Source organism: Mus pahari, chromosome 19 (assembly GCF_900095145.1).
Source record: "Mus pahari chromosome 19, PAHARI_EIJ_v1.1, whole genome shotgun sequence".
Classification (NCBI taxonomy): domain Eukaryota; kingdom Metazoa; phylum Chordata; class Mammalia; order Rodentia; family Muridae; genus Mus; species Mus pahari.
Window position 1 is genome coordinate 13,529,285 of NC_034608.1, and position 26,494 is coordinate 13,555,778.

Below are 26,494 nucleotides of genomic sequence, written 5' to 3' on the forward strand. Positions count from 1 at the left end.
TGTCCTGCTCCCCTACCCACCCACTCCCACTTCTTGGCCCTGGTGTTCATCTGTACTGGAACATATACAGTTTGTAAGACCAAGGAGCCTCTCTTCCCAATGATGGCTGACTAGATCATCTTCTGCTACATATGCAGCTACAGACATGAGCTCTGGGGGTACTGGTTAGTTCTTATTGATGTTCCACCAGTAGGGTTGTAGACCCCTTCAGCTCCTTGGGTACTTTCTCTAGCTCCTCCATTGGGGGTCCTGTGTTCCATCCTATAGATGACTGTGAGCATGCACTTCTGTATCTGCCAGGCACTGGCATAGCCTCACAGGAGACCACTATATCAGGGTCCTTTCAGGAAAATCTTACTGGCATATGCAATAGTGTCTGCGTTTGGTGGCTGATTATAGGATAGAGCCCCGGGTGGGGCAGTCTATGGATGGTCCATCCTCTCATCTTAGCTCCAAACTATGTCTCTGTAACTCCTTCCATTGGTGTTTTGTTCCCTATTCTAAGAAGGAATGAAGTATCCACACGTTGGTCTTCCTCCTTCTTGATTTTCTTGTGTTTTGCAAATTGTATCTTGAGTATTCTTAGTTTCTGGGCCAATATTCACTTATCAGTGAGTTCATATCAAGTAACTTCTTTTGTGATTGGATTACCTCACTCAAATGATATCCTCCAGATACATGCATTTGCACAAGAATTTCATAAATTCATTGTTTTTAATAGCTAATTAGTACTCCATTGTGTAAATGTACCACATTCTTTGTATCCATTCTTCTGTTGAGGGACATCTGGGTTCTTTCCAGCTTCTGGATATCATAAATACAGTAGGGATCAAGATAGTGGAACATGTGTCCTTTTTACCATATGGAGAATCTTCTGGGTATATGCACAGGAGTGGTATTGCTGGATCTTCCGGGAGTACTGTCCAACTTTCTGAGGAACTGCCAGACTGATTTCCAGAGTTGTACAAGCTTGCAATCCCACCAAAATGGTGGAGTGTTCCTCTTTCTCCACATTCTTGCCAGCATCTACTGTCACCATAATTTTTGATCTAAGCCATTCTGCTGGTATGAGGTGGTATCTCAGGATTATTTTGATTTGCATTTCCCTGATGATTAAGGATGTTGAACATTTTTTCAGGTGCTTCTCAGCTCTTCAGTATTCCTCAGCTGAGAATTCTTTGTTTAGTTCTGTATCCCATTTTTTCATTGGGTTATTTGAATTTCTGGAGTCCAGTTTCTTGACCTCTTTGTATATATTAAATATTAGTCCCCTATCGGATTTAGGATTGGTAAAAATCCTTTCCCAATCTGTTGTTGGTCTTTTTGTCTTATTGAGAGTGTCTTTTGCCTTAAAAAGCTTTGCAATTTTATGAGGTCCCATTTGTCTATTCTTGATCTTATAGCACAAGTCATTTCTGTTCTGTTTAGGAAATTTTCCCCTGTGCCCATATCCTCGAGGGTTTCCCCCACTTTCTCCTCTATAAATTTCAGTGTCTCTGGTTTTATGTGGAGTTCTTTGATCCACTAAGACTTGAGCTTTGTACAAGGAGATAAGAATGGATCAATTCATATTCATCTACATGATAACCGCCAGTTGTGTCAGCACCATTTGTTGAAAATGCTGTCTTTTTTCCACTGGATGGTTTTAGCTCCCTTGTCAAAAATCAGGTGACTCTAGGTGTGCGGATTTATTTCTGCTTCTTCAGTTCTATTCCATTGATCTACCTGTCTGTCACTGTATCAGAACCATGCAGTTTTTATCACAATTGCTCTGTAGTACAGCTTCAGGTCAGGCATGGTGATTCCACCAGAGGTTCTTTAAGTGTTGATAATAGTTTTTGCTATCCTACGGTTTTTGTTATTCCAGATGAATTTGCAAATTGCCCTTTCTAGGTCAGTGAAGAATTGAATTGGAATTTTGATGGAGATTGCATTGAATCTGTAGATTGCTTTCGGCAGGACAGTCATTTTGACTATATTAATCCTGCCAATCCAAGAGCATGGGATATCTTTCCATCTTCTGAGATCCTCTTCAATTTCTTTCTTCAGAGACTTAAATTCTTATCATACAGATCTTTCACTTCCTAAGTTAGAGTCACACCAAGGTATTTTATATTATTTATGACTATTGTTAAGGGCGTTGTTTCCCTAATTTCTTTCTCAGTAGGTTTATTCTTTGTGTAGAGAAAGGCCATTGATTTGTTTGAGTTAATTTTATATCCACCTAGTGCAATAAGCTGTTTATCAGGTTTATGAATTTCTGGTGGAATTTTTAGGGTCACTATATATATACTATTATATCATCTTCAAATAGTGATATTTTGACTTCTTCCTTTCCAATTTGTATCCCCTTCATCTCCTTTTATTGTAGAATTGCTCTGGCTAGGACTTTCAAGTACAATATTGAATAGGTAGGGAGAAAGTGTGCAGTCTTGCCTAGTCCCTGATTTTAATGGGATTGCTTCAAGTTTCTTTCCATTTACATTGATGTTGGCTATAAGTTTGCTGTATATTGCTTTTATCATGTGTAGTTATGGACCTTGAATTCCTGATCTTTCCATGACTTTTATCATCAAGTGGTGTTGGATTTTGTCAAATTCTTTCTCAGCATCTAACACGATGTTCATGTGGTTTTTGTCTCTGAGTTTGTTTATGTAGTGGATTACATTGATGGATTTCCATATATTAAACCATCTGTGCATATTTGGGATGAAGCCTACTTCTTCACAATTATTGTTATGATATATTTTTGTATTGGGTTTTCGACGATTGTATTGAGTATTTTTGCATCAATATTCGTAAGGGAAATCGGTCTAAAGTACTCTTTCTTTGTTAGATCTTTGTGTGGTTTAGTTATCAGAGTAATTGTGCCTTCATAGAATATGTTGGGTAGAGTACCTTCTGTTTCAATTTTGTGGAATAGTTTGAGGAAAGTTGTAATTAGGTCTTCTTTGAAGGTCTGATAGAACTCTGGACGAAACCTATCTGCTCCTGGGCATTTTTTGGTCTGGAGACTATTGATGACTGCTTTTATTTCTTGAGGAGAAATGGGACTGTTTAGATCGTTAATCTGATCCTGATTTAACTTTGATACCTGGTATCTCTCTAGGAAGTTGCACATTTCATCCAGATTTTCCAGTTTTGTTGAGTATAGCCTTTTGTAGTAGGATCTGATGATGTTTTGGATTTCCTCAGGATCTCTTGTTATGTGTCCTTTTTCGTTTCTGATTTTGTTAATTAGGATACTTTCCCTGTGCTCTCTAGTTATTCTGGCTAAGGGTTTATATATCTTGTTGATTTTCTGAAAGAACCAGCTCCTGATTTGTTTGATTCATTGAGTAGTTCTTTTTGTTTCCACTTGGTTGATTTCAGCCCTAAGTTTGATTATTTCCTGCCGTCTACTCCTCTTGGGTGAGTTTGCTTCCTTTTGTTCTAGAGCTTCTAGGTGTGCTGTAAGGCTGCTAGTGTAAAATCTCTCCAGTTTCTGTTTTGAGGCACTCAGGGCTATGAATTTTCCTCTTAGGACCACCTTCATTGTGTCCCGTAAGTTTGGTTATTTTGTGGCTTCATTTTCATTAAACTCTACAAAGTCTTTAATTTCTTTCTTTATTTCATCCTTGACCAAGTTATAGTTGAGTAGAGTGTTGTTCTGTTTTCACTTGAATGTTGGCTTTCTATTATTTACATTGTTATTGAAGATCAGCCNTAGTCNGNGGTGATCTGATAGGATGCATGGGGTAATTTCAATATTTTTGTATCTATTGAGGTCTGTTTTGTGACCAATTATATGTCAGTTTTGTAGAAGGTACCATGAGGTGCTCAGAAGAAAGTATATCCTTTTGTTTTAAGATAAAATGTTCTGTAGACATCTATTGAATTCATTTGTTTCATAACTTCTGTTAGTGTTCATTTGTCTTGATTTAGTTTCTGTGTCCTGTATGTGTCTATTGGTGAGAGTGGGGTGTTGAAGTCTCCCACTATTATTGTGTGAGGTGCAATGCATGCTTTAAGATTTACTAAAGTTTCTTTAATGAATGTGGCTGCCCTCGTATTTGGAGCATAGATATTCAGAATTGAGAGGTCATTTTGGTAGATTTTACCTTTGATGAGAATGAAATGATCCTCCTTGTCTTTTTTTGATAACTTTGGGTTGGAAGCCAATTTTATTTGATATTAGAATGGCTACTCCAGCTTGTTTCTTTGGACCATTTGCTTGGAAAATTGATTACCAGCCTTTCACTCTGAGCTAGTGTCTTTCTTTTTCCCTGAGGTGTGTTTCCTGTAATCAGCAAAATGTGGGGTCCTGTTTGTGTAGTCAGTCTATTAGTCTATATCTTCTTATTGGGGAATTGGGTCCATTGATGTTAAGAGAAATTAAAGAAAAGTAATTGTTGCTTCTTGTTATTTTTGTTGTTAAATTTGGGATTCTCTTCTTATGGCTGTCTTCTTTTAGGTTTATTAAAGGATTTTCTTGCTTTTTCTGGGGTATAGTTTCTGTCCTTGTGTTGGTGTTTTCCCTTTATTATCTTTTGAAGGGTTGGATTCGTGGAAATATATTGTGTGAATTTGGTTTTATCATGGAATACTGTGGTTTCTTCATCTATGTTAATTGCGAGTTTTGCTGGGTCTAGGAGCCTGGGCTGGCATTTGTGTTCTCTTAGGGTCTGTATAACATCTGTCCAGGATCTTCTGGCTTTCATAGTCTCTGGTGAGAAGTCTGGTGTAATTCTAATAGGCCCTCCTTTATATTTTACTTGACCACTTTCACTTACTGCTTTTAATATCCTATCTTTATTTTGTGCATTTGTTGTTCTGATTATTATGTGTTGGGAGATATTTCTTTTCTGGTCCAGCCTATTTGGAGATCTGTAGGCTTCTTGTATGTTCATGGGCATCTCTTTCTTTAGGTTTGTTAAGTTTTCTTCTATAATTTTGTTGAATATATTTGCTGCCCCTTTAATTCAAAAATATTCATTCTCCTTCACTCCTATTATTCTTAGGTTTGGTCTTCTCATTGTGTCCTNGATTTCCTGGATGTTTTGAGTTAGGATCTTTTTGCATTTTGCATTTTCTTTGTTGTGCCCATGTTCTCTATGGAATCTTCTGCACCTGAGATTCTCTGTTCCATCTCTTGTATTTTGTTGGTGATGCTCACATCTATAGTTCCTGATTTCTTTCCTAGGGTTTCTATCTCCAGAGTTGTTTCCCTTTGTGTTTTCTGTATTGTTTCTACTTCCTTTTTTAGTTCTTGGATTGTTTTGTTCAATTCCATTCCCTGTTTGGTTGTATTTTCCTGTTATTGTTTAAGGGATTTTTGTGTTTCCTCTTTAAGAACTTCTACCTGTTTAGAAGTGTTCTCCTGTATTTCTTTAAGTGAGTTATTAATGCCATTTTAAAGTCCTCTACCAGCATTATGAGATATGATTTTAAATCTGAATCTTGCTTTTCGGGTGTGTTGGGGTATCCAGGACTGGCTGGGGTGGNAGTGCTGGGTTCTGATGATGGTGAGCAGTCTTGGTTTCTGTTAGTAAGATTCTTATGCTTGACTTTTGCCACCTGTTAGTCTCTGGTGTTACTTGTTATAATTGTCTCTGGTTGGAGCTTGTTACTCCTGTGATTCTGTTAGCCTCCGTCAGTACTCCTGGGAGTCTACCTCTTTCCTGAGTCCCAGTGGTCAGAGTACTCTCTGTAGACAAGCTCTCCCCTTGCAGGGAAGGTGCACTGAGGTTTGGCATTCAGACCTGCCTCCTGGCTGAAGATGAAGTCCTGAAACAGGGCCTGTCCCAGAAGATGTGTTTCCTTTGCAGTCTGAGCACTCACCTGCTCAGACCAATCTCAGAGGGATCCGGGACACAAGATGGCTCCCTTACCTGCTCTGGCAGTCAGAGCCCTCCCAGGCGGCCACCTCTCCTCTGGCAGGGAGGATGCCCAGATATCTGGAGCCCAAATTGGTGTCTGTCCCAGAAGCTGTGTTGCTTCTGCAGTCCACTTGTTCACCTTCCACAGTCTGCTTGCTCACCTGTACAGACTGGTCTCTGTGGGGCCTGCAACACAAGATGGCTCCCTCACCTGCTCTGGCAGTCATAGCCCTCCCATGTGGCCACCTCTCCTCTGGCATTGAAGGTGCCAGGATGTCTGGAGCTTGAAACAGGGTCTGTCCCAGAAGCTGTGTCACTTCTGCCTGTCCCAGAAGCTGTGTAGCTTCTGCAGTCCACTTGCTCACCTGCACAGACTAGTGTTCGAGGGATGTGGGACACATGATGGCTCACCTGCTCTGGTGGTCAGTGCCCTCCCTGGCAGCCACCTCTCCTGTGGCAGGGAAGGTGCCCAGATTTCTGGAGCCTGACAAGGGGGTCTGTCCCAGAAGCTGTGTCACCTCTGCCTGTCCCAGAAGCTGTTCACAGTACAGATTTTTATAGTAGGATCCAATGAGTTTTTTTTTTTTTTTTAATTTCCTCAGTCAGTTTCTGTTATGTCTCCATTTTCATTTCTGACTTTGTTAATTCGAATACTGTCTTGTGCCCTTTAGTTAGTTTTGCTAGGGAATTATCTATCTTGGTGATTTTTTCAAAGTACCAGTTTTTGGTTTTGTTGATTCTGTGTATTGTTCCCTTTGTTTCTACTTGGTTGAGTTTGGTCCTGAGTTTGCCTTTTTCCTGCCTTCTACTCCTCTTGTGTGTGTTTGTTTCTTTTTTTGTTTGTTTTAGGGCATTCAGTTGTGCTGTTATGCTGCCAGTGTAAGATCTTTCCCAATTTCTTTGTGAGGGCACTTATTGCTATGACTTTCCTCTTAGCACTGCTTTCATTATGTCACATAAATGTGGGTATTCTGTGCCATCATTTTCATTGAATTCCAGGAAGTCTTTCATTTCTTTATTTCTTCACTGACCAATTTATTATTGAGTAGAGAGTTGTTCAGTTTCTATGAGTATGTGGGTTTTAGTTGTTTTCATTGTTATTGAAGTCTAGCTTTAGTATGTGGTGATCTGATAGAATGCATGGGATTATGTCAGTCTTATTGTATCTATTGAGGCTTATTTTGTGACCGTTTATATGGTCAGTTTTGGAGAAGTTGCCAAGAGGTGCTGAGAAGAAGTTATATTCTTTTGTTTTAGGGTGAGATGTTCTGTATATATCTGTTAAATCTATTTGGTTTAAAACCCCTATTTGTTTCACTGTGTCTCTGTTAAGTTTCTCTTTCAACGACATGTCTATTGGTAAGAATATGGTGTTGCAGTCTCTCACTGTTACTGTGTAGGGTTCAAGGTGTTTGGAGTTTTAGTATAGTTTCTTTTAAAAATGTGCATACCCTTGAATTGGGGGCATAGATATTCAGAATAAACTTTTTCTTGGTAGATTTTTCCTTTGGTGAATGTGAAGTGTCCTACCCCATGTTCCTTGGTAACTTTTGGTTGAATTTCTACTTTATTGGGTATTAGAGAGGTAACTCCCACTTGCTTATTGGGACCATTTGCCTGGAAGAACTTCTAGCCTTTTATTCTGAGGTAGTGTCTGTCTTTGTCATTGAAATGTATTTCTTGTATGCAAGAAGATGCTGGATCCTGTTTGCATATCCTGTCTGTCAGCTTTGTCTTTGTATTGGAGACATGAATCTGTTGATATTGAGAGATATTAAAGACAGATGGTTGTCAGTTAATGATATGATTTGTTTGTGTAGGTGGCATTATGTGTTTTTCATTCTCTCCTTTTGATTATGTTGTGAGATGATTAATTTCTTGTCCCCCCCCCATTTTTTAACCCTTTATGTGCTGAAATTTTCCTTCTAGAATCTTCTGTAGGGGTGAATTGGTAGATAGTTATTATTTAAATTTGGGTTTTACATGGAATATTTTGGTTTCTCCACCTATGATGTTTAAGATTTTTATCCTGGCTTGGCATTTGTGTAATCTTTGGGTCTACATAGCAACTCTCCAGTCTCTTCTGGCTTCTAGGGCCTGTATTGAAAGGACTGGTAAGCTTTTGATAGGTCTGCCTCTATATGTTACTTGGCCTTTTCCCCTTACAGCTTTTAACATTTCTTTGTTCTGGCATAGAGTGTTTTTATTGTTGTGTAATGGGAGGATTCTCTTTTTGTGTTCTATATGTATCTTTTACATTTATGGGCATGTCTTTCTTTAGGTTGGGGAAATTTTCTTCAATGATTTTGTTGAAGACATTTTCTGTTTCTTTCAGCTGGGAATCTTCACTCTCTTTTGTACCTATTATTCTTCAGTTTGGTCTATTCATTGTGTCCTGAATTTCCTGGATATTTTGGGTTAGTAGATTTTCATTTTTTATCAATAAAATTTATTTTTAATTAGATATTTTATTCATTTACGTTTAAAATGTTATCCCCTTTCCTTGTTGCCCCTCCAACCCCCACCCCCTATCCCATACTCCTTCCTTGGCTCAATAACCCATCTACTACCAATTCCCTATCCTGGTATTGCCCTATACTGGGCAATGAGACTTCCCAGGACAAAGGTCCTCTCTTGCCGTTGATGTCCTACAAGGCCATCTTTTGTTACATATGCTGCTGGAGCCATGGGTCCCTACATGTGCACTCTTTGGTTGTTGGTTTAGTCCCTGAGAGCTCTGGTGGTACTGGTGGGTTCAAATTATTGTTCCTCCTGTGGGGCTGATAACGTGTTCAGCTCCTTGAGTCCTTCTCTAGCCCCTCCATTGCAGACCCTATCTATGTTCAATGTAGTTGTTGGCTGAGAGCAGCCCACTCTGTATTTGTCAGGCACTGATTGAGCCTCTCAGGAAACAGCTATATCAAGATCCTGTCAACAAGCACTTGTTGGTATCCACAATAGTGTTTGGGTTTGGCAATGTTTTAATACCAAAGAACAAAAAATATCCTTCTTATTTAAGAATGTTACTTGAAAGCTGATCTTCAAGATGGTGTGGGCTGTGTTTTAATCTGCAGTCTCATATTCTAACATGAAACTAAGACATGTGGTTTAAGAAAACCCATTTTTATTCCATTCCAGTAAGGCAAGTTACCCTTTGGTAAAATATCATTTAAAATTATTATTATTACTATTATAAATATCATCATCATCATTATCAATGCCTGATCAAAATAAAGGCAGTTTTTAGTCTTGATAATTTAGGTTGGGCTGAATGATCAAGTTGTCTGATGAACTACTGCCTCTCCTTTTTCAGGTTGTCTCTCCTGTTCAAATCTAATCTCTATCAATCCACAGCTTTTCCTCTCTTGTGGCAACAATTCCTCCAACATAACATATATCTTCACTTCTATTCTGAGGTCAATGCATCTTCAAAATATACAGACTTATTTAAATCAACATTTTTTTCTATGTGATATCTCTCCATAGCTGTTGTTTCTTTCTGATTAGCTTTCAAAAATTTAAAGCGAATATAGCACTTCTTTATTATGCCTCTCTGTTTGTTAAGCATCTCTTTCAAAGTACAGTTAGATCCTTCTACAACTGCCTGTCCTACAAGATTATGTGGGATATCTTTAATATAATTTATATCATAATATGCAAAATTGTTTCATTTTATTAGATTCATATGACAGAGCATTGCCATCGTTAATGCATACAGATATCCCATAATAGCCATATGTTCAAATAAATGTACAATTACAGAATCAGATTTTTCAGAACTTAATGCAATTTCCCATTGAAATCCTGAGTATATACATATGGTATCGTGTACATGCTTTAATTTTCAAACTCTGCAAAAGCAAACACATCTATTTGCCAAATTTGGATTTCTTGGGTACATTTTGGGTTACTTCCTGCAGGTAATGGTGTTTGGTCATACAAAGAATAATTAGCACTTTTCCTTATAATTTCCTTGGCTTGTTGTTAAAGAAATCTTCAGAACTTTGCTGATAACATTGTATTTCTTATGAAATTCTGAAGATTTTAGCACAGTTCCTACTAATATCTGTTCAATTTTATTGTTGTTTTATGCTAAGAGAGATTGGGAGACCCATATGTAATCAGATGTGTTATATAAAATGGATGAATTCTATTTCAGATTACTTGTAGTTGGATAAATAGTTGTCATACTGAATCATCTAGAATAAGTTCAGGGAGCTTAGTAAATAAAACAACTCTGCATATTGAATGCCAATAACGATATAAGATATACAGGAAAGTCTAAAAATACCACAAGAATGGCACATAGGCTTGATTTTTTTTTAACTGAATAACAAGAACTCTGAGCCACTTTACTCATTTTTCTTCTTGACTTATAACCTGACTTTCCTGATTTATTTATATCTGCATAGAATGTAGAGGCTTAAAAATTGGTGTTCATTTTACTGTATGAGGAAGAATCCAAGTTGTACTGTTTATAAACTGATGTTTTTTACTTTTGGATTATTAGTTGATAACCCCCCAACTGCTACAAGATCTTTGCCAATGTTCATTTTCTGTCCATAATGATGCAATTTCAGCAGTAGTAGCAGGAACCATAATTTCTTGTGGGTCTATTCCTGCTAATCGATGAAGGTTTATTTTTTTCTTTCAGAATTAATTCAGAAACCTTTTCTACATTGGCCTTTAAGGTTTTCCTATTTGTGTGCTAAAAGTATTCATGCTAAGATATTATCTTCTCTCTGCATAAGAATTCCTGTGGGAGAATGAGTAGAAATAAAATAACTAAAACACTATCCTGCTTCAGATCCAAATGATCTGCATGTGCATCCTGCAATTTCCTTTTACTAGAGACAATTCTCTCCCAGTCTTAGCTGATAACTTTCTTGGACTATTTAAGTCCTTATCACCTTGTAAGGTTTGAAATAAATTACTTAGTCTTTTAGCTGTTAATTAACTTACTTTACAACCTGATCACACCTTACCCCCTTCTCTCAGCCCATCTCTTTCACTTCTCCTCCCCCCTCACACATCTGCCTTTCTCCTCAGAGAAAGGGTAGCACCCGTGAATATCAACCACTTTGGCCTATTAAACTAGAGTAGGACTAAGTGGATTTTATTCTGTTGAGGTTAGATAAGAAAGCTCAGTTAGGGGAAGGAGTCTAAAAGTGGCAAGAGCATAATACTCCTCTTGTCTTGTCTTGTCTTGTCTTGTCTCTCTTCTTTTGCCTTCTCTTCTCTTCCATTCTATTCATTTATTCATTCACTTCCTATCCTGATGTTGGGCCCTGTCCCTTCTCTCCTCCCAGTTCCACTGTGACATATCCCTCCCATCATTATCCCCTTTCCATCTCCTCAGAGAGCAGAATCCCCAATTGGTCACAACTCTACTCTGGGACATCCAGTTCAAGCAGGAATAAATGCATCCTCTTCCATTGAGGCCAAACCAGGAAGTTAAGCTAGAGGAAGGGCATCCAATGATAGACACCAGAGTCAGAGACAGCCCCTCTTCCAATTTTTAGGGGATCCTGATAAAGAGCATGCCACATATCTCCTACAAATATGTAGGGGTCCAATCCATGCCTGTTCTTTGGTTAGTATCTCAGTCCTTGTGAGCTTCCATGGGCCTAAGTTAGTTGACTATGCAGGTCTTTTGTAGAGTCCTCGAATCTTCTGCCTCCTCCAATTTTAACCCCAACTCTTCCACACAACTTGCTGACCACTTCCCGATGTTTTACTGTGGACCTCCACATTTGTTTCCACTAACTTCTGGATGACTCTTTTCAGGAGACAGAAATTCCAGGATCTTGCATGCAAACAGCAGAGTGTCATTAGTAGTGTCAGTGGTCACCTTTTTTTATACATGGGACAGGTGTTAAATTGGGCCAGTCATTGGTCATTTCCCCAATCTCTACTTCACTCTTCACCTTGAGCATCTGTAGGCAGGAAAAATTTTAAGTTGGAGGATTTTCTAGGTGGGTTGATGCCCTCTCTCTGCTGGCAGTTCCACCTGGCGAGTGGAAGTAGCCACTTCAGCCTCCATATCCCTTGATGTAGGAGTTTCAGCTAAGGTCATTCCCATAGATTTCTCAGAGAAACCCTTGTTCCATGTCTCTAGGTAGACTCAGAGATGTCCTGCATTGATTTCTGTTCTCACTCTCAGCCTTAACTCATATCCATTTTCTCATATGTGTTTCCCTTACACATTATCCTCTTCACCTCCTATCGACCCAGTTTCCTCCCTCTTTCCACCTCCAGTGACTATTATGTTTTCTCTTCCTTTCTTGAGCCCTCCTTATTACTTAGTTTCTTTGAGTCTGTGGATTGTAGCACAGAGTTAGCCTGTACTTTATGGTTAATGTTCACTTTTAAGTGGGCACATACCACATGTGTCTTTTTGGGTTTGTGCTACCACACTCAAGTTGTTACATTCTATGGAAATTTTATGATGTCTTTGGTTTTAATGGATTAATTATATTTCATTGTGTTGTATAAACCTACTGCCTTTTCTTTATCCATTCTGCACTTGAGGGACATCTAGGTGGTTTACAGTATCTGGGAGAATGAGTAAAAAGCAAAATAACTAAAATACAAGCTATTTTTGAGATCCAAATGAGCTACATATGCATCTTTTTTTGTCTCTACTATAGCCAACTGTCTCCCTGTCTCAGCTTATGATTTCCTTGGACTATGCCAGACTTTATTCTCTTGTGATGTTTGAAATAAGCTGAGCTCCAGACCTCTGTGCACCTTCCCTGCAGTAGGAGAGCTTTCCTACAGAGAGTGTTCTAGCCACTGAGACTCAGGAGAGAGTTGGACTCCCAGGAATTCTGACAGAGGCTAACAAAATCACAAAAGGAACAAGCTCTAGCCAGAGACAGCTATAACAACCAACACCAGAGGTTACCAGATGGTGAAAGGCAAGCATAAGAATCTCACTAACTCTTACCAAGACCACACAGCATCATCAGAACCCAGCACTCCCACCAAAGCAAGTTCTGAAAACCCCCAAAACACCTGAAAACATGATTCGGATTTAAAATCATATCTCATGATACTGGTAGAGGATTTTAAGAAGGACATTAATAACTCACTTGAAATAGAGGAGAACATTGCTAAACAAGTAGAAGTCCTTAAAGAGGAAGCACAAAAATCCCTTAAAGAATTACAGGAAAACACTGCTAAACAGGTAGAAGTCCTTAAAGAAGAAACACAAAAATCCTTAAATAATTACAGGAAAACACAACCAAAAAGGTGATGGAATTGAAGAAAAACTATCCAAGATCTAAAAATGGAAGTAGAAATAATGAGGAAAACCCAAAGGGAGACAACTCTGGAGATAGAAACCCTAGGAAAGAAATCAGGAACCATAGATGTGAGCATCAGCAACAGAATACAAGAGACGTAAGACAGAATCTCAGGTGCAGAGAACATGAACACAACAATCAAAGAAAATCCAAAATCCAAAAAGATCCTAACTCAAAACATCCAGAAAATCCAGGACGCCATAAGACCAAAACTACGGATAATAGGTATAGATGAGAATGAAGACTTTCAGCTTAAAGAGCCAGTAAATATCTTCAACAAAATTATAGAAGAAAACTCCTCTAACTTAAAGAAAGAGATGCCCATGGACATACAAGAAGCCCACAGAACTCCAAGTAGACTGGAGCAGAAAAGAATTTCCTTCAGGACAGTGATGGCACAGGCCTTTAATCCCAGCACTTGGGAGGCAAAGACAGGTGGATTTCTGAGTTTGAGGCCAGCCTAGTCTACAGAGTGAGTCCCAGGACAGTCAAGGCTGCACAGAGAAACCCTGTCTTGAAAAATAAAAAGAAATTCCTACCAACACATAATAATCAGAACAATAAATGCACTAAATAAAGATTGAATATTAAAAGCAGTAAGGGGAAAAGGTCAAGTTACATAAAAAAGGCAGACCTATTAGAATTACACCAGACTTCTCACCAGAGACTATGAAAGCCAGAAGATCACGGACAGATGTTATACAGACCCTAAGAGAACACAAGGGAAAACACCAACACATGGATGGAAACTGTACCCTAGAAAGAGCAAGAAAGTAATCCTTCAACAAACCTAAAGAAGACAGTTGCAAGAACAGAATCTCAACTCTAACAACAAAAATAACAGGAAGCAACATTTACTTTTCTTTAATATCTCTTAATATCAATGGACTCAATTCCCCCCAAAATGACATAGACTATCAGACTGGCTACATAAAAAGGACNCAACATTTTGCTGCTTTCAGGAAACCCAACTCAGGGAAAAAGACAGACACTAACCCAGAGTGAAATGCTGGAAAACAAATTTCCAAGGAAATAGTCCGAAGAAACAAGATGGAGTAGCCATTCTAATATGAAATAAAATTGACTTCCAACCCAAAGTTATCAAAAAAGACAAGGAGTGGCACTTCATACCCATCAAAGGTAAAATCTTCCAAAATGAACTATCAAATCTAAATATATATGATCCAAATGTAATGGCATCCACATTCATTAAAGAAACTTTAGTAAAGCTCAACACACACATTGCATGTCACACAATAATAATGGGAGATGTCAACACCCCACTCTCATCAATGGACAGACCCTGGAAACTGAAACTAAACAGAGACACAGTGAAACTAACAGAAGTTATGAAACAAATGGTTTTAACAGATATCTACAAAACATTTTACCCTAAAACAAAGGGATATATTTTCTTCTCAGCACCTCATGGTACCTTCTCCAAAATTGACCATATAATTGGTCATAAAACAGGCCTCAACAGACACAAAATCATTGTAATTATCGTCATGCATCCTATCTGAATACCATGGACTAAGGCTGATCTTCAATCACAACATAAATAATAGAAAGACAACATTCACGTGGAAGCTGTACAACACTCTTCTCAATGATACCTTGGTCAAGGAAGAAATAAAGAAAGAAATTAAAGACTTTTTGGAGTTTAATGAAAATGAAGACACAACATACCCAAACTTATGGGACACAATGAAAGCAGTCCTAAGAGGAAATCCCATAGCTCTGAGTGCCTCCAAAAAGAAATTAGAAGGAGCATACACTAGCAGCTTGACAGCACATCTAAGAGCTCTAGAACAAAAGGAATCAAATTCACCCAAGAGGAGTAGAAGACAGGAAATAATCAAACTCAGGGCTGAAATCAACCAAGTGGAAACAAAAAGAACTATTCAAAGAATCAACCAAACCAGCAGCTGGGTCTTTGAGAAAACCAACAAGATAGATAAACCCTTAGCCAGACTAACTAGATGTCTCAGAGACAGTATACACATTAACAAAATCAGAAACAAAAAGGAGGACATAACAACAGAACCTGAGGAAATACAAAATACCATCAGATTCTACTACAAAAGGCTATACTCATCAAAACTGCAAAACCTGGATGAAATGGACAATTTTTCTAGCAGATACCAGGTACCAAAGTTTAATCAGGATCAGAAAAATGATCTAAACAGTCACATGTCCCCTAAAGAAATAGAAGCAGTCATTAATAGTCTCCCAACCAAAAAAAGCTCAGGACAAGTTGGGTTTAGTGCAGAGTTCTATGAGACCTTCAAATAAGACCTAATTCTAGTTCTTCTCAAACTATTCCACAAAATAGAATCAGAAGATAGTCTACCCAACTCACTCTATGAAGCCACAATTACTCTGATACCTAAACCACATAAAAAGCCAACAACAAAATAGAGAACTTCAGACCAATTTCCTTTATGAATATTAATGCAAAAATACTCAATAAAATTTTCGATAGCCAAATCCAAGAACACATCAAATCAACCATCTGTCATGAACATATAGGCTTCATTCCAGGGATGCAGGGATGGTTTAATATGTGGAATTAAATCAATGTAATCTACTATATAAACAAACTCACAGACAAAAACCACATGATCATCTTGTTAGATTCTGAGAAAGCATTTGACAAAATNCAACACNCCTTCATGATAAAAGTCTTGGAAAGATAGGGAATTCAAGGCCCCTACCTAAAGATAATAATAGCAAATACAGAAAACCAGAAGCTAATATCAAACTAAATGGAGAGAAGCTGGAAGCAATCCCACTAAAATCAGGGACTAGACAAGGCTGCACACTGTCTCCCTACCTATTCAATATAGTACTTGAAGTCCTAGCCAGAGCAATTAGACAACATCAGGAGATCAAGGGGATACAAATTGGAAAGGAAGAATTCAAAATATCACTATTTGCAGATGATATGTAAGTATATATGAGTGACCCTAAAAATTCCACCAGAGAACTCCGAAACCTGAAAAACAGCTTCAGGGAAGTAGCTGGATATAAAATGGACTCAAACAAATCAGTGACCTTTCTTTATTCAAAGTATAATAGGCTAAGAAAGAAATTAGTGAAACAACACCCTTATAAATAGTCACAAATATTATAAAATAATTGGTGTGACTCTAAGGAAATGAAAGATCTGTATGATAATAACTTCAAGTCGCTGAAGAAAGAAAATAAAGAAGATCTCAAAAGATGGAAAGATCTCCCATGCTCATCAATTGGCAGAAGTAATATAGTAAAAATGGCTATCTTGCTGAAAGCAATCTACAGATTCAATGCAATCACCATCTTAATTCCAACTCAATTCTTCTCCAAGTTAGTAAGGGCAATTTTAAAATTCCTCTGGAATAACAAAAAACCTAGGATAGTGTTGGGTTTTCCTTCGCAGCCTATCCTATTTTAGGATGTTTAGCTCTTCAGTACGAACCCAGTCCAAAGTATTTTCTGCCCATGCAGATACACACAGGATAGCAAAAACTATTCTTAACATAAAAGAACCTCTGATGGAATCACCATGCCTGACCTCAAGCTGTACGACAGAGCAATTATGATAAAAACTGCCTGATACTAGTAGAGTGACAGACAGGTAGATCAATGGAATAGAACTGAAGACCCAGAAATGAACCCACACACCTATGGACACTTGATACCCTTTGACAAGGGAGATAAAACCATCCAGTGGAAAAAAGACAGCATTTTCAACAAATGGTGCCAGCAAAACTGGTGGTTATCATGTAGAAGAATGTGAATTGATCCATTCTTATCTCCTTGTACAAAGCTCACACCTAAGTGGATCAAGGAACCCCACATAAAACTAGAGACACTGAAACTTATAGAGGAGAAAGTGGGGAAAAGCCTTGAAGATATGGGAACAGGGGGAAAAAATTCCTGAACAGAATGGCAATGGCTTGTGCTGCAAGATTGAGATTCAAACAATGGGACCTCCTAAAATTGCAAAACTTCTTTAAGCCAAAAGACATGATCAATAAGACAAAAAGGCCACCAAGAGACTGGGTAATGATTCTGATCTGTACCTTCTGTGGTTGATATTATTTTTAGCACATAAGCATATCTATCTGGGAATATCATAACTGTTGCAGGAGGATCTAGGACACTGTGAGCAGTACCAAAAAGGCAGTTGTTCCTAGTTTGTACAAGAAAACTAGGTAACTGTGAGTCACAATGTAAAACAGAGAATGATTCAGCAAGTAACCTGTTTTCTGCCTTGAATTTCTTCAGTACAATTCTGTCTCAGACTTTTAAGGAAAATGCATCCTTTCCTCTCCCAAACTGCTTCTGCTCAGGGTGGATTTATCAAGAGAAGGAGAACTAGAAAACTGTATTGGTAAGAGTGTATGACATATACCTTTGAATCAATGTTCTCTGTAGTCAACAAGTGAAACCTTCTGTACCCTCTGAGCAAAAGGGAAGACTTTAGTCACCAGAGAAGGGCCAGAAAATGCAGGGGAGCCCATACACTTATGTCTTTTCCTTTCAGTACCAAGAAAAATATCTATGTACTTACCTATGAAAATTTACAGGCAAACCTCTCCTAGAGAGAAAGCCCATCCTTTGGAGAACCACTACTTTCAACTTTAGTCCAGGTCTTCCCAGGAAAAATTTGGAACTGTATTTAGTCTTGTCCTATGCTAGATGGAATTATTTATGCAGAGCACGGTGAGCAGGATGACAGGGTCTGTATTCCACCTGTGCTGAAGTGATCAGAGCAGGTCACGTTTGACTTGTTGACCATGCATGCTGTTTTGCAGTTCTCCCAGTGATATCCAGGGGGCAATATCGGGACACATAATCAATACTCAGAAGAGTGCTTGAACCATGTCTTGTCCTTGTTTTCATCCCTAAGTCTACTAACCCAGAGATCCCATTCTAGATCCTACTCTGACCTACCAGCTACTTCCTGTGCCTGAGAACACCTCTCTACCTGAGTAGTCTGGTATGGCCCTTCATCCTGGTTTCTCTCATAAGGGTGATACCACTGAGAAATTACCTAGACAATGGGCATAGGTGACCAAAAAATATCATATAGGACATGGGCTCATCCAACACACAGTTCAGATAGCACATGAAGCTTGAACGTTTCATTGAAACCCTTTGTAGGAAAAAAGGAGCAAAAAGATCTTTCTAGAACTCATGTCACCTCTTTACCAACACTGAAGACATGAAACTCCCCACACAACTGCTATAGGAAATTTATCCTGCATCAGAAATTTGATTTGTGATAGATGATTGCTATTCATTCCTAGAGACCACTCAGCTCCTCCATTTCTGGCCCTTAGAGACATCTTTGTCAACTCCTGCTGGAAATGAATCTCACCTTTCCAGAGCAGTGAGTACATAGGACAGACTGGGTGCTCAGCTGAGTCTCTGTGTCCAAAGGACACCTAAGTGGGATGGAGACTCCCTCTTTGATGCTAACAGACTTAATGCCATTATTCAGCAGATGCCAGCCCTGGATGAATTGTTATTCTCTAAGAGCATGGGGATATGCTTATCAGCTTTGTTGATCAGTGAATTTCTTGGAGGTAGAATATATAGGGAGAAAAGTTGAGAGGGATTCAGGACAGCACTGAGAGTGGAAGGAACAGAACAATATCTTAGACACAGATCCCACCACCCATTGGATTCTGGAAAGTGGTCCTTTCTTGGGAGACACTCGGCTAAGAAGAAGGAAAGACAGAAGAACCTGGGTGCTCTGCTAGAGCTAAAGCTTTTTTCCACAGAAGGAGAACAACAGAGTTAGAAGAGAGATGGAAGCATCCTTTGTGCTTCTATGCAAGTGTTGTACCCACTTGCAGAGGCTTCTGCTCACAGGTAAGTGAACCCACATTCTGAGTGTGAATGGAGGGAAACTCAGAAGCCATCTGGGATCTCCTAAAGTGGGCAGGAGCCCAAGATTAGACTCAGGGTTTTTGTTTGCAGCCATAGGGTAGTAGGTACATTGAGAGCAGAGGCTCAGCAGTCATAAGCGATCAGGAGATGATGAGGAATTTGAAAAGCCCCAACCACTCACTATTCATAAGTCACAAGTCAGTCATAATCTACTGTAATCTGAAGATTGATGTTCCCAATCATGACAGTGGACTCTGAAAATAGAAATAAAAAGGATGGGGCAGTGAGATGCTTAGTGTTTCTATTGTGACGACCTATATTTATTCCTTAACTCCTACATGGTTAATGGAGAGAACAGACACCTGAAAATGAACCAATGTGCCTGTACATGTCTCACCACATGAAATGTTCTTCCACACAGCACTGCTGCATATGCACAGTAAGACAGGTATCACAACACACACACACATATAGCACAGAAGAAAATGTTGAAAACTCAAATAAACCTTGAGTACAATTATTTTTCTTAATGCCAAATCCGGGAACTATGTCGATAAACCCATGAGTAGTTCCTTCCTTCCCGCCATCCTTGCTTCATACTTTCATTCCTTAGATTTTTATCCCTCTATCCATCCCCCCTCTCTCCCATGCTTCCTTCCTTTTTTCCCCCTTTCCTCCTTCTATCCCTCCATTTTTCCCTTTGGTTCTTGACTGGTTTCTTGGTCTTTACAGAAATTAAACCTTCCAAAGATATCAGACTGATAGATCAATGAAGCTCCCCACAAAACTCTGAATGAGGTGGATCAGAAATAATACTTAGAGATGAGGTCACAGTTTCTCCAGAATCACAAAGGGAACATAAAAAATGTGAGAAAATGAGAACCTTCAAGGGGAGTAGGTCAAAGAAGCATTGACCCTTGCAACCAATACTCTCTTAATGAGGAAGGATATACAGATACTAAGTAGTGAGTCAGGCAGCAGATGAGGAAAGAATCCCATAGAGAGGAAGAAGTATAGGTGCTTTGAGGGAGTGGAGGTCATGTTGTTGAACTTAATCAAGGAGGATGGGCACACTTCTATCCATACACCTAAGTTAAGTGATAAATACATCTATTCAGTATTGATTGCTTTCCTCTTTTCCTATCTAGCCTCCTTTTTAACCTGCTGTCACCTGCCTACCACTGCCCAAATAACCATTGAATTAGTGCCACCCCAAGTGATTGAAGGAGAAAATGTTCTCATACATATCAACAATCTGCCAGAGAATCTTACAACCTTAGCCTGGTTCAGAGGAATGAGGATTAAGAGTCCTCAAATTGGACAATATACACTTTCCACTAATGTTACTGTGCTGGGGCCTGGTCACAGTGGTAGAGAAACTTTGTACAGCAATGGATCCTTGCAGATCTACAATGTCACCAAGGAGGATATAGGATTCTACAGCCTACGAATCATAAATCAACATGCAGAAATTGTGTCAATAACATCCATATACCTCAACGTGTACTGTAAGTAATTATTTGTTATTTCTGGTTGCTGGGTGGGATTCATTTCACTAGACACACAAAAGACTATCATGCCTGCCTGTGCCTACCTCCTTCTTCATTGTATCTTTATGTTGTACTTTGAACATTTATTGCAGGATACACATGCTGTAGAATAAGGGCACTAGACCCAAATCCTTCATTTGACTTCATCTTGCAGACATGTAGGCACATGGTGTTTAAATCAGTCAAGGATGTCATCATCTATTCAGGAATATATAGTTGAGAAAGAACCTTAGTGAAAAAATGTTGGTTATTTTTAAGAAATTCCTAAGATTTTCACCAGGAATATGTCCTTGAGAAAGACTTCAAGGTAAAATGATTTAGCCTTATTGAGAAAGTAAAGGTGGCCTCCAAAAAAACTGAGAATCAAGGGGAAAAAAACCTACATTGCTAGGGGGCTCATATTCAATTCTTCCCCATATGTAGTTTCTTTAGGAATGACATTGTATCCATGGGGAATTACCTAGACAAATGCCAAAGCATCCAAAAAAGCCCAGAGAAAACATGGGCAGGCCCATAACATAGCTCACGAAACAGAAGAAATGGGAGCATCATCTTGAAACTCTTCATGGGAGAGTGGAGCCCATCCCCTGTTTCCAGTAATCAGATTTCTTACTCCCATAAACATAAAGTGTGAGACTCCATAATCTAGTCAGAATACTCCATTGAGAAAAATTCTGTCCCTTTCCTGATGTACCACTCAGCTTGTCCCTTTGGGACCTTTTCATGAATCTCTGGCTCTTTCCAGATGAAAGAAATTCTATCTTTACAGAACATTGAGATCACAGGGTAGACTATGTGTGGAGTTAAATTTCTGCTTCACACAGGAAGCACAATGACTTTCTTTCTGCTTATGAGCCATGAGAAGACTGAATACAAAATGGCTACAGTTATGTTAAAATGAGCAAGCCTCAACATTTACAGTAATGAAGTATTTTCCCCAACGTTCTTCATGATGTCCAGCTTGATTGTATTTGATAATCTTAGGATGAAGCATTTTTTAGTTCAAAGTTCTGTAAAATTTTCTTTCTCTGGTGAACTCAGGAATTTGAATGTCCTGGACAATTTTTACTTCAAAGCTGATCTTTGGATGATTGTTAGCTTAATGGCAATGCTAACTAGGTAGACCACAGCAGTCAATGCAAAGTTGTCACCTGTTTGTGGAGAATCTTCTGGAAGAAGATACATGGGGAAGTTTTGTCTAGTAGTTAGTGTTACCACAATCCAGGTGGCTTCATAAGAGAAGGGCCCCAGCATCTTCTCTCAGACCTCAAAAGTTACTTTTAGGAATGGTAGAAAACTTAAATATTTCAAATGGAATTTTAAACAGATCTCAGAAACTTTTGAGGACCACAGTTATTACATATGCCCAAGGTACAAAAACTTTGTTCCTAGATATCTGGTTCAGAATCAAACCTGAAAACACACAGGAAGATAGATTAAGCATATTTCAAAAAATCATTTAGTACTCTGTATGACTACTAGTACCGTGACAGGAAGCACATGCATATATAATCTTAAAGATTTTGAGATAATATTTTTATATTAAGAAATGTTTTAGAGAGTCAAATGAAAACCAAAAGAATATGAGATTAGTGGAAAAACATAGCCCCGTATTTTTTCTTTTCCTGTGTACAATACCAGGTGGCACTTCTGATATGAAACAGTAATCTTGGATTTTCCTTTAACAAGCATGCTTGGATTCAGTGACAAAGAAAGCCACACTCCTAACCTAAATCCGGTTTTGCTTTTAAATCCATTGGTTCTCTCAGTTCAATAGGTACATTTTTCAGGGAAGGGTGTGTGGCTCAGGGATGGGGATTATAGGCAAAAGTGAGCTATTTTCTCACTGCAGTTTGGCACAGACCCCTTTGCTACCATATCCTGATCACTAATGAATTAGGATACATACCGGTTCTACTATGATACATTTCCTTCCACAGCTAAGGTTTCTGTCCTTGAAAGGATGCAGTCTGTCACTTTAAGGGGCCACCTCTGACCATGGGATGGCTGACGATGACACGAGTCTCTCCACTGCTCATCAAATGTCCAGATTTGTCTCTCAAAGACAGTCATTCTCCATATAAGGGGAGTGTTTGCAGCTGAAGCCAGCTGACAGATCCCAGTAGACACCAGAGTCCCTGATCATAAGTTCACCAATAAATATTATATCCACAGTTAGGGTATCATCTGGTTCAATAATGGTCAGGGCTGCATGCATGGAGATGACTTTACAGGCAGTCACAAAAGCTCCTCTTTTTTCATTTTCCCTTTGGAAATTAGCTGACTTCCCACTAACCCTGTAAAGGATATTTTATAGTAATTTGTAAACGCGGTATGTGATTTATCTAGAGTGTAAACATATAAATAAGGAGATGTATCTGAGTTTTGACACAGGGTAATGTGTGCCACCACCACCTTGTTCACTGTTACTCTGTAGTTTAGACAATATCATAGAGGTCAGTTTGTCACTGCTGGGATTAAAGCCATCTCTCACCACCCTGCTAAAATATTTTACTTAGGTCCAAATTACTCCAATACTTTTTAAAAATAATCTTTTTCATATATATTAAACATTAAATGCAATATATATGTATGTGTATGTATGTATATATGTATATGTGTATACACACACACACACACACACACACACACACACACATAATTCTTGTTATTTCTTTACAGTCCAGTCATTGCCTCCCTCCTGGTCCACTGTCACATAACTATTCAGCCCATTTTTTCCCCCTATCTCCAAGATGTTGCCTACTGACTCACCTGTTCCCTGCCAGGACTGCCCATTCGCTGGGTCCTCAAGTCTCTAAATTGTTAAGGTACTCTTCTTCAAATGAGTTCAGACAAGGCAATAATCTGTTGTGTATGTGTTAGGGGCCTCACACCAGCTCATGTATGCTACCTGGTTGGTGGGACAGTGTCTGAGAGATCTCAGAAGCCTGAGTTATTTGAGACTGCTTGTCTTCCAATAGAATCACCCTCCTCCTCAGCTTCTCCCATAATTCCCCTAATTCAACCACAGGTGTCCATGTCTTCAGACCAACAGTTGGGCATATGTGTCTGTGTTTTTCTCAGTAAGATGCTAGTTGGACCTCTCAGAGGGCAGTCATTCTAGGCTCCTGTCTGTAAGTACACTATATCCTCAGTGATAGTGTCATACTTTGAAGCTTCCCCTTGAAATGAAACTCAAGTTGGGTTGGTCATTTCCACCTTTCCCTCAGTCTCTTCACCATTTTTGTCCCTGAAGTTTTTTAGACAGGAGCAATTCTGGGCAGAGCTTTTGACTGTGGGATGCCACCCCAATGCCCCCACTTGCTGCCTGTCTTTCTATTGGAGGTAGACTCTATAAATTCCTGCCTCAGCTCTTGGAGCAGTTCATAAAAAGTCCCCTCCCCTTTGAATATTGAGTCTCTCACCTCCCAGGTCTCTGGTACTTTCTAGAGGGTAGCCCTACCTCCCACTTCAACCCAAGTTCCATATTTCCATTTATTCTGCTGGCCCTCAGAGCTTCTTTCCTATATTACCCCATAACTGATCATGTTCCCCTTTTCTCCTTCTCCTCTCTCTCAACTAGGTCACTTCCTCCCTCTGCCTCACTTGATTGCTTTCTTCTTTCTCCCAAGTGGGATTGGAACTTCCTCACTTGGGCCCTTCTGCCTGCTAACTTTCTTGAGTTTTGTGGATTATATCCTAGGTATTCTATAATTTTTTTCCTAATATCCAATTGTTAGTGAGTATATTGCATGCATGTCTTTTTGGGTCTGTGTTATTTCACTCAGGGTATTTACTAGCTCCATCCCTTTGCCTGCAAAATTCATAATAGTGTTGTCCTTAATAGCTAAATAATATTCCATTGTATAAATGAACCACATTTTCTGTATCTGTTCATTACTTGTGGAACATCTGGGTTGTTTCCAGGTTCTAGCTGTAACAGATAAGACTGCTATGAACATAGTGGTACATTTGCTCCTGTGGTGTGGTTGGGCAGCTTTTGGGTATATGTTCAAGAGTGGTATAATTGGATCATCAGGTAGATCTACTTCCAATATTCTGAGGAACCTCCAGATTGATTTCCAGACTGGTTGTACCAGGTCGCAGTCCCACCAGCATTGGAGGAGTGTTCCTCTTTCTCCTTGTTCTTGCTGACGTGCTGTTTTTTTGAGTTTTTGATATTAGCCATTCTGATTTGTGCAACATGGAATCTTAGGGTTGTTTTGATTTGCATTTCCCTAATGCATAAGGATAAGGACTTTTAACATTTTGTAGGCAATTCTCCCTGACTTGACAGTCCTTTGTTGTGAATCCTCTGTTTATCTCTATACTTCATTTTTCGGTTAGGCTGTTTGGTTTTGTGGAGTGTAGCTTTTTCAGTTCTTTATATATTTTGGATTTTATCCATCTATCAGATGTGGGGTTAATGAAGTTTTATTTCCCCCAATATGTAGGTTGCTGATTTGCCGTATTAAGTATTTCCTTTGGCTTATAGAAACTTTTCAGTTTCATGAGGTCTCATTTATCAGTTCTTGATCTTAGAGCTTGAGTCATCGGAGTTATATTTAGGAAATACCCCACCTCCCACCCCCACAATAATGAATTCAAGGCTCTTTCCCATTTTCTTTTCTATTTGATTCAGTGTATCTGGTTTTATTTTGAGGATCTTGACAGTCCTTTGTTCCCACTTGCTGCCTGTCTGGGACTTGAACTTTGTACTAGGCGACAAAAATGGATCTATTTTCATTTTCTACATACTGATTGCCAGTTAGACCAGTGATATTTTATTGATTCTTTCTTTTATTGGTTCTTTCTTTTTTCTATTGTATATTTTTGGCATTTTGGTCGAAGATCAAGTGTCCATAAGTGGGTGGGGTTTATTTCTATGTCTCCAATTCTATTCCATTGATCAACCTGTCGGGCTCTGTTCCAATACCATGCAGGTTTTATTACTATTACTCTGTAGTACATCTTGGGGTGAGGGATGGTGTTTCTCTCAGTTCACTTGTAGTTAAGGATTGTTTTTACTATAATGTTTTTTTTCTTTTTCCATATGAATTTGAAAGTTGCACTTTCCATGTCTGTGAACAACTGGGTTGGAATTTTAATGGGGATTGCATTGAATCTGTGAATTGCTTTCCATAGGAGAACCATTTTCACTATGTTAATCTTACTGATCCATGAGCATGGGAGATCTCTCCATTTTCTGAGTCTTCTACAATTTCTTTCTTGAGGGACTTGAAGTTCTTGTCATATAGATATTTCACTTGATTGGTTAGAGTTGTACCCCAAAATATTTTACATTATTTGAGACTGTGATGCAGGATGCTATTTCCCTATTTCTATTTCTTTCTCTGACCATTTATCATTTGTATAAGTGAAGGATTCTGATTTGTTTGAATTAGTTTTATATCCAGCCATTTTACTGAAGTTGTTTATCAACTGTAGAAGTTCTCTGGTAGAATTTTGCAGTAGATTATGTATACTATCACATCATCTTTACTTATAGTGATACCTTTACTTATTTTTGCCAATTTGTATCCCATTGTGCACTTTTTTTTTTTGTAGCCTTATTGCTCAAACTAGTATTTTAAGTACTATATTGAATAGATACATGGAGAGTGGTTAGCCCTGTGTTTAGTGGGATAGCTTTATAAATCTCTCCATTTCATTTGGAATTGGCTGTTGGTTTGATGTATATTGCTTTTATTATGTTTAAGAACCTTATTTATAATAGCCAGAAGTTGGAAAGAACCCAGATATCCCTCAATAGAGGAATGAATACAGAAAATGTGGTACATTTATTCAGCTATTAAAAACAATGAATTTATGAAATTCTTGGGCAAATGGATGTATCTGGAGGATATCATCCTTAGTGAGGTAACCCAATCACAAA

General features: G+C 38.7%; 1 protein-coding gene across 1 annotated transcript in view; it reads left to right on the forward strand.

The window, feature by feature from the left end:
• LOC110336993 (carcinoembryonic antigen-related cell adhesion molecule 5-like) overlaps positions 1–26,494 on the forward strand; it is a 68,132-nt gene that overhangs the window by 9,977 nt on the left and 31,661 nt on the right. The window contains exon 2 of the mRNA XM_021219738.1: positions 20,197–20,556. Coding sequence (XP_021075397.1) covers positions 20,197–20,556 — 360 coding nt within the window. The remainder of the gene's footprint in view (positions 1–20,196; positions 20,557–26,494) is intronic.